Source organism: Morus notabilis, unplaced genomic scaffold, assembly GCF_000414095.1.
Source record: "Morus notabilis unplaced genomic scaffold, ASM41409v2 Scaffold803, whole genome shotgun sequence".
Classification (NCBI taxonomy): Eukaryota; Viridiplantae; Streptophyta; class Magnoliopsida; order Rosales; family Moraceae; genus Morus; species Morus notabilis.
The window spans coordinates 299,651-309,343 of record NW_010359912.1 but is presented as its reverse complement, the minus strand read 5'-3'; the positions used below and the strand labels follow the sequence as shown (position 1 = coordinate 309,343).

Here is a 9,693-nt window from a genome sequence, read left to right as displayed (position 1 = left end):
AACAAAAGGACATGAATTGTTGTTCAATCCTGAATACAAACAACTCACTTGTTTAGATTTGGTTATGACATTTTAGGATGAAACATCACTGAACTCTAGATTTAATTTGATAGAATTTGATTTTTGAGTTTTAAGAATTTGATTTCGTATTTAGAACTTGAATTGGATTGGTTTTGACTTTTTTTCCTTTTTTCCCCCCTTGTATGTGGTGGTTTTGACCTTTTAGTATGAAATTTTATTGAAAAGACATGAATTGTTGTTCAATCCTGAATATAAATAACTCACTTGTTTAGTTTTGGTTACGACACTTTCGAATGAAACATCACTGAACTATAGATTTAATTTGATAGAATTTGATTTTTGAGTTTTAGGAATTTGATTTCATATTTAGAACTTGAATTGGATTGGTTTTGACTTTTTTTCCCCCTTTGTATGTGTTGGTTTTGACCTTTTAGTATGAAATTTTATTGAATTATAGGTTTAATTTCACAGAATTTGCTTTCTAAGTTCTAACTATGTTGTAGATTTTTTTTTTCAAAAAAAAAATTTATTTTAACTCTTAAGTTAAATAGGTAGGGTATGAGGACAGGAACCATCCCCTTGCTACCCTAAAAAAAAATTTATTTTAACTATGTTGTAGATTCGGTAATATTACCCGTACTAGCATTTCATAGTCATTTTGAATCTTACAAATACAACCCTGTTCAACAAAATCTCAAGACCAATAAGAAGTATGATAGATCCCAAGCAATTGCAACTACACAATTCAGTGTTGTTGTTATTTGATAGAATCTACTCAATATCAAATGATAACAATGAAGGGTATTGTCCTTTCTCCAGAGGCCAGCATGAAAAGTTAATGTTAGTATTATTCACATTCCAATTTAAAAAGAGTTTTGCCTAGAGATGTCAAAAGGACCGTGCCGGGCCGGCACGGCCCTTCTAACCCTAGGTCTGTGGTGGGCCTGGGCCGTGCTTGGCACGGCCCAGCACAGTGCAGAGCCGTGTAGGGCCCGGCCTGAGGAGAAACCGTAAGACCCAGCACTGGCCCTCGGCCCTAGTCCATAAGGGTCAGGGCCGGGCCCAGGCCCTTCACGGGCTGACTCTGGCTCTTTTATTTTTTTTATAATATTTAATTAAAAAAAGAAAATATATCTTATGCCCCCAAAAGATGTGATTTTATTGAATTGAGATAATACGAATAAGTACACCTAAATGACCGCCTCGTTAAAAACCTTGCCAAGTAAAACCCGTGGGGAGATCGGGACAAAACCTTAGCAAAGGAAAAAAGAATGCAGTATTCAAGGATAAGTAAATTACAAAATCTAAGTGCTTCCAGAAGATTTTGTTATGTCTTAGTTAGAAAAATATTATTAAATTGAATCATCTGTATATTCTTGTTTTCGTCTTCTTGCATCTTCTCAATCTTTAACACCCTCCAAGATATCCAGATACATTCTGCATCTCTTATCGTCAAGAATTCGGTTGCTTGCCCTAAATGCTTGCTCCGATGCTATCGTTGGCATTGGAGTTGTCAGAATGTCATGGTCTATTACGGACAGTATTAAAAAAATGATCGGTCTTGCTCCTCCACCACTGTAGATGTCCAGTTTGTCGTCATCGATTATAAAATTCGATTCAAAATATTTTACCAGTTCGGTAGACGCTTGTGTTGATGACTATCCTGACATTTTATCTTTCTTCTTTAAGAAGCTCCACGATGAGGCTTTAGGCCCCGAACTGCTTACTGACGTCGATGTTCCCTATTCTTTTTTACCTGTTCCGTATTTTGCTTCATACAAACCAAATAATTTTTCTAACATTTTCCTAGCATCAGTAATAGTTAGTAACATATCAATACCTAAATTTTATGCCGTGACAGTCATTAAAGATTCGGTCCCATCTACTCCGCATTTAGGATCTAAAATGGTTGTTAATGCATATAACATTAGACAACCGGTCCAATAACTTTTAAATATAGCTTCCATTAGCTTAACTATAGTTCTAAAAAGTTCAGTATCCCTATAATAAGAAAATATTTTTGAAATATTAAATAGTTGGTGCAAAGCTAAAATATGCAGTATGATAATAAACTCTAGAAAGTAATTCAATAGCATTGTAGAAAACTTCTAAAAATTTTAAAAAGTACTCACCAGTCTTCCAATCTGTATCAAGAATTAAAATTTTATCATTCTTACTGTTCACATATGTTGTGATGAGCTGTTGATACAGAAGTGCAGCCTTCAACATTAAGTAGGTGGAATTCCACCTATGTCTCATATCAGTTGGAAACTTTCTTGGGCGCATATGGCTATTCCTGCAATATTATCAGAATTCTTGGAGCCGAGCTCCAGAACTAGATATGAAGGATTAAGATTCTCTAATATTTGTTATATTAGAGGAAATATGTTCAATTTTTGCTTGCACTACTAAATTTATTATATGACATACACACTGTTGATGAAAAATTTTGCCACTAAATGCCGGTTTCAAACTACATTTAAACATGTTAATTGCAGCCGTGTTAGCTGACGCATTATTAAAAATAATAATTAAAACTTTATCTTCTATCTCATAAAACCCAAAAATTTTCATTACTATGTGTTATGAGAAAATGGACATAAATGAAAACCTATTATTCTCTTTTGTAAAACCTATTTATTGTCAACATAATGCGCCGTGACGTATAAATATCCAGTTTTATTGTACTCCTCCCATAGATCAGAAGTACAAGATATAGTAGCATTAAAAGACCTCAAATTATCAACTAGAGATTGTCTCATTGCATAAAACACTTTCATGCAATCAGAACGAGTTGTGTTTTTATTTACCCGTTTAAATTGTGGGCAAAAGGCTATTTGTACGAATTCTTCAAATGCTGCATCATCTGCAAAAGAAAGAGGTAATTCGGCACTAGCTAAAAATTTAGCTAGTGCCTCATGAGCACGTTGTGCATCGTAGGTAAAACTTTGCAACCCTTGTGATGTGAGTGATAGTGTTTGATGGTGGGACTCCACACTCCCACCTTGGTGCAAGGGTAGGCATGCTTTCCAATGTCTATCCAGATGACTAATACCCCTATCCTTTTTATTAGAAAAATACTTTTTACAATATTTATATACAACACGAATTTTCATTTCACATGTTTTTGGATTTGGTCATGGCTCATCTGTGAAATGTTGCCATGCGGGAGAAGTTCACAGTCTTTTTCCCCTGCTACGTTCCCCAACTTCCTCGTTGTGCACTAAAGCATTATCAACCGAAGCAATTTTCGATTCAGTGGGGGTGGTGTTGTGGGCCAACATTTCATCCTCGTAAAATGGCTCATCACCAAGCTCAGGGAGAGCAGTGAAATGAAAGAAATTTTATGCGGCCATTTTTTGAAAAAAAAAAAAAAGAAACTAATGTTTATTCGTTCATTTATAAACAATAAACAATACAAATAAACTTGAGTAATATAATGTTATGTAACAAAATTGATAAGTAGAATATATTTTTTTCGAGATTTATAAATGAAAAAGCAAGAAAATGAGTAATCGATAGAGAAAATCTTAAAATCAATATCAAAGAGACAAGATGAGAAATAGAATGAGGTGAGATGAGAAGTTGAGAGTGAATTGTTGTGTGAGATTTAAGAGTATTTATTGATGAAATTTAGGTGCATTTCTCAACTTGTGACCGTTGGGTCCTTCGTGTGCCAAACAGACACAAGCTAGCGGGCTTCTGGTGGGACGAATCGTGTGTAGGCCGGGCTGAACAAATTCTGAATCCGGGCTTAGGTCGAACTGAACTTGGGCCAGGCCACCAACCTCAAGGGCTAAGGTTAGGCCTAGGCCATAAGCTGAGAAACCGTAGCCCAATCCTAATCCATCAAATGTGCCAAGCCGACGCAGCTCATAATAATACCGTATTAAACCTGACACTATTACGAGTTGGGCTGGACCGCCCTTAAATTGCCTGCCCACACCTCTAGTTTTGCCAATGTAAACGCTGTAGAGAGTAGAAACGACAACAAATCTATTATGTACAGTCAAACTCAGTTATTTTTTGGGCTGGCATTGTACGAATCCAATGTACTTCCACAATTCAACTTAAATGTCGTACCTTTCACGAAAGAATATAGTTAGTTACACTTGTCAAAGAAATCACGCTGTATCCAGGAAGATCCAGCTTTCTATTACTTTTTTTTTTTCTTTTTCTTCCAATATCACTAGCAGCTTTTCGAAGTGAAAAATAAACAAAACCCTAATTTCACCAATCAGACAGTACATATCTTTGACTTTTTTTACATCTCGATTCAGGTACAAAATCTAGCAATAATATTCTAACTTAAGCGACAAAGATAGAGCATGAAAAAAAAAATATAAAAAAGAAAATAAAAAAAGTCAATACTTTTTTTTTTTTTTTGTGTGGTTTCATTCTCATTCTTCTCCGTTCCTTTTTTAGATATTATTATTGAGCCAAACAAAGTCGGTGGGAGGATGGGATGGGAATCATATATGGAATGGAACATTAATATTGGATGTTGATGTTTGGTTACGCTGATAACTCTTGTTTGGTCATCAGTTAACCTTAACCTTAACCCCGATCATGATCATCTTCACCCTGGATTATATCACATCTCAAAATCAACTCGAGCATTGCCTCACCGAACAAGCAACCACCTGTGCCCACTGCCTCAGCCTCGTCTTCACCGTTTGTGGTGTATCTCCTAATTTCCCGAGAACCAAAAAGAAGACAGAAAAATAAAATCAGATTATAATTCAATCACGGATTGATGTGGGGAATTAATATTAGGAAAAAAAATGTATATATATATATATATACATGTATGTATGTATATACCGGGACAGAACATGGTATGGGGGCTGCCCAAAGGAGAGGGGGTGTCGCAGTCCGACGTGGCGGTAGAGGAAGACGACGTCGTATTGAGAGCCGGTTTGGAGAGATTGAGAGAGTCGTTGTAGTGCTTGTTGACGGCGTAGTAGAGTTCCAAGGCCGGCAAGGTGTCGGAGAGGCGCTGATCGGCTGGCTCCGGCGAGTCGAAGCCGAAGCCGAGCTCGATGCAACCCTTGAGCTCGTCGAGGTCCTCGTCCGTCACGCTCTTGCTCCGCTGCCTCGACTTCTTCCCGCCGGCGCCGCCGCCGTTGCTCTTCTTCCTCCGGAGCCACGCCTCCTCGCGGTACGCGTCCGGCGACCACGATCGCTGCTTGTACAGCGGCGGCGGCGCGTGGGGAGCGCGCGCCAAGGGAAAGGACGTCGCGTGGGGATCGGACATGGTGGGGAAGGGGAAGACCTCGCGTGGCACGGCCGGCGGAGCCGATTCCCCGGCGGCGTGCGGAGGTCGGAGGACCTCACGCGCTGGGTTGTTCTCCAGCGCTTTGGGATTTTTTTTTTGGGTGTGGTTTTTTCTGAAATGGTTTTAATTGAGGAGAAGGGTTTATAAATGGGTGAAGAAAAGAGGAGAGATATAAGGGAAGAAAGTTGGGTGGTGGGACCAGGAAGACTTTGCTTTGGTTGGTCCGCGTCATGATGACCTGTCCGTTTCTTTTTTTGCCTTTTTTTTTTTCAATTATTAGTTTTTCTAGAGAATTCATGGATATTTTCCGTTTGCTTGCCGAGAAAATCTTAGGAATAGTGAAAGGAATGATTGGTTGAGTTAATGAATCTGAGTAATGTCGTGCGTCCTAAGTTTAGTGTCCTTAACGTCGATTAAACCAAATGGTTGTGTTAGGGTTTTGGATTTGGTTGTAGTCCGTCACACTTTGTCACATAAGTACTGTTAGTGGGTCTAGGGTTGGCAATTCGTGTTTGCGTGTCGTGTTCGGGCCGGCACGATTACGGGACAACACGATTATAGTGAACACGAATACGACACGATTAATAAACGTGTCAGAACCTCAAACACGAACACGAAACGCTAATAACACGGTTAACACGACACGACACGCGAATACAATTATTAAACGTGCCGTGACGGGCGGACACGAAAAAAAAAACACGTTTATGACCCGTTTATAAACCAACTAGCAAAAATAGTGAAATTTTATATTGTATTCAAAACTATATTAATTGACTACTTAATATAAAATCATGCATAATAGCCAACACACGTTAAAATATCCAAATATCAAATACACACATATATATGATACTACTAGATTATTAAGTATACATGTTTCAAAACATACCAATTACCAACACATCCAAAGAAGTTTGAAAACATAGCCAAGTACATTTAAATAAGTTTGAAAACACAACCAAACATTTGAATGTTTAAGTGCATAAAACATAAAATAACTATTGGAAAATGTCTTCTTTGAGCCTTGAGGTTGAATGTCCAATTACGCTCTAAAAATCAAAATTAGTTTCAAGAGACTGAGTCAGAAGTAGGGTTTTGTCTAAAATATATATATATATATATATTGTCGGTTAGATAAAGTATTTGTATTTGAATTTAAATAAAATAGAGGATAAATGGTTTATCATTAGAGATAAGGTTTCTTAGGTTAGAGTTTATCTTTAATTATGATAGTTTCTTTTAGGAAGATAAGGTTTTTTCTTAGCCTATTTATTCTTATTTTTTACTATTCCAAAAATAATAGAAGAGAGTTTCTTTCTATAAAATTTACATATATATATATATATATATGGGCTTAATAAACGGGCCGGGCCGTGTCGGCCCGATAAAGACCCGTATAACTAAACGGGTTAAGTGTGTTAAACGGGCTAGCACGAATCCAGCCCATTTTTTTTCATGTTATTCGTGTCAGCCCGTTAACGACCCAATTAATAATCGTGCGGTCCAAACCCATTTATCTCGTGTTGTTTTCGTATCGTTTTATCGTGTCGTGTCTGAAATTGCCGGCCTTAAGTACGGTTGCACCCACCGCCTTTTGCATCTAATTGGCTTTTTAATGAGGAATTGATGTTGGGGTTTATATGAAAAGAAAATAATAATAAGAAATTGGTGTAATGCACAATGACTCCAATAAAGTTGGATAATGGTGGTAATTGTAATAATTTATAGACTTTTTAAGGACAATTTTATGTATATTAAGACAATAATACATATATTACAAGAGAATTTGAATGACACATTAAAAAGAGCTCATATATGAGTTTTTTAACCAGTACTCTATAATCGGTATAAATTTTTAATTGATTGAGAGCTACAGCACTGTAGCATAATGGCCACCATATAAACACAATATTAGAAGTTAAAAGAAAGACCCGAAAGGTGGGGATAACATCTCCATTACAGCGTAAAGGCAGTAAAACAACAAGATACACTGAGTCAAACGACAAAAACATCACCATTTTTATTTAACAAACACATAATTTAAAACAGACATGTAAAACCTAAACGACAACGAAAAAACTTCAATTAAGAGTCAAAAACTATCGAAAATGTCGTCTCATTATCAGCGAGCCAAAAGATAGCCAGAAAGAAGGCAGGTCTTCGATGTGAGAAAACCACCAACCGCTACACATCTCTGCTGACCAAGGAAAGCGTTGCCTTCATGGATCCACCGCCCATAGAAACCAAAGTCTCAAAACAAATAAAGAACTCTAGGGTCCGTTTAATTCGCTAATTCGAGTTTTTAATTCGAGTTGAGATGTGACGTTATGTGAGAGTTTTTTACTGTAGCAAAAAAATTAGATGTGACTGTTTCTGAGAACTTTTTACTGTAACAAAACCGAATTAGCGATATGAACGGAGTCTAAGTATCGACACGTCTGCAACCCGCACAGAGAGACAAAAACAAGGCCACCAAACACATCTTTGAAAAAATTCACTTAAGTTGTGCTAAAAAAAACCTATTTAGATAAAAGTTATCAAATGAGTCCTCCATTATTTTTATTTTACTTTTATTTTCAAAAAAGTTAGTATAAAATATTTAAATTGTACATTGGGACTAATCACCAGACTTTCCATACAATTACTTCTTTTACTTACTATAACGTTAAAAAAAAAAAAAATCTAAATTGTCACGTTCTAATTACCACACTACAAGCAAACACAATAAGATCTTAATATTTTACATGTGGTATTTTACCACAATTCACATTAGTCGAGAACTCCTTTAGCAAAGACTAAACAGAGGAAGGCTTGTTTTATTTAATATATTACACAGACAATCAGTGAGTCTACATGTCATTTTTGTTTTGTTTTATAGTATTGTTTTAAGAAAATTATAATTGTTAATTTTTTTTGGAAGATTTTCTGGTACGCCAGACGTACTGATATGCTAAGTTTTTCTAACTGTTGGATATGCGTATTTTTAAATTTTTACGTAATTTTATACAGATTTGATAGACATAAAACCTGACCTACGGGTATGTTAACGTACCGGGAAAGATCCCTAATTTTTTATGTTGCATCTTATGTCATCATCAAGAAAGATACTTATAATATTGTTGGTATTTATTTACGGGAGTACACCCTTTTTTTTTTGTTACATTTAAAGAAGGAAATGTATATGCATCAAATAAAATTATGTAGCCCATGTGATATTATGTAGTAAATTAGTGATCATTAGTGGTAATTTTTTTTTTGAAACGGACAAACATTTCTTAATTCTATAACTCGAATCAAATAATGTATTTAGTTTTAGTGGCTAAAGTAGCATCTAATCAATCAAATTGTGATACATTATTAAAAAAATAATTAAGTGACTTTTTCATGCTTTAATATTTAAGTCATTATAACATAATAACATGTGATTATTTAGACACATTAAAAATAAAATTAGCGTTCCGTATTGTATATTAAAAAAAAAAATTGGATTGGTTCTGACTCTTTATAAGTCTATTTGATATAACTCTATTTGGAAGTGAATAACTCTTTGAATGAACCATAATCTTCTGGTATTAGTTATTCCCACACTTTTATGAGTTAATGGTTTGTGAATCAGGTTACCACAACCAAACGGAAAGTTAAAATAATTCGAGATCATCAACACCATTTTTAATTTAAATACCATAATAACTCTCTAAAAAGCAACTTTATTTAGGGTCATCTATAGCCATCAATTATCAATGATGTTTACCTGGCAAGTGCCGCTTAACTTTTTCAATCACTTACCACATATTTTATATAATAACAAATGACATATATGTAATTATATAACAAGTCATGTGTTTGAAGAATTCAACCCTCACGCGGCATTACTCTTTCTTCACTATTTTTGTCACTTACTGTATTTTAACGCGTAAATTTTATGATAATATTTTTCATTTAAATAATAATATGTCATATTAATAAAATTTATGTGTCAAACAATAAAAATAAAAATCAACAGTAACTGAAAGAATAATATTAACATTTCTTTTTAGCAATATTGTCTTTAAGGTGATAATTTGTACTTGCTTGAACATTCCGAATTTATGGTACGTTTGGTTGGATAGAAAAGAAAGTAATAGAATGAAATAAAATCTAAGTCTGATGTTTGGTTGGATTTATAAAAAATGAATGGTCATTCAAAATGAATGACCATTCACCCATTTTAATTGAATCATCATTCCTTCGTCACATGTGATGAATAGTCATTCTACGCTATTTTCTTCATTTTTTTTCATAATTACCCTTCAATATTTTAATATAATTACAATATATTATATAGTTGTTATATCTTATAATATGTAATATAATATAATATAATAATATGATATGATATAATATAATATATA

At 34.9% G+C, this 9,693-nt stretch overlaps 1 protein-coding gene across 1 annotated transcript; it reads right to left on the bottom strand.

The window, feature by feature from the left end:
• Nucleotides 1-4,181: 4,181 nt before the first annotated feature.
• On the bottom strand, nt 4,182-5,426 carry LOC21394342. Its single transcript, XM_010095343.2, has 2 exons — nt 4,846-5,426; nt 4,182-4,711 (listed from the first exon to the last, which is right to left on the bottom strand). Exons 1-2 carry the CDS (start codon nt 5,276-5,278, stop codon nt 4,629-4,631), a joined length of 516 nt encoding a protein of 171 aa, XP_010093645.1. The 5' UTR covers nt 5,279-5,426; the 3' UTR covers nt 4,182-4,628.
• Between the last annotated feature and the right edge of the window lie 4,267 nt (nt 5,427-9,693).

What these genes read in the sequence shown, in the direction of transcription:
- LOC21394342 (XM_010095343.2), bottom strand. Translation starts at nt 5,278, where the DNA reads ATGTCCGATCCCCACGCGACGTCCTTTCCCTTGGCGCGCGCTCCCCAC. An exon ending in CCATACCATGTTCTGTCCCG is followed by an intron (nt 4,712 to 4,845) that starts GTATATACATAC and finishes TCGGGAAATTAG; the next exon opens with GAGATACACCACAAACGGTG.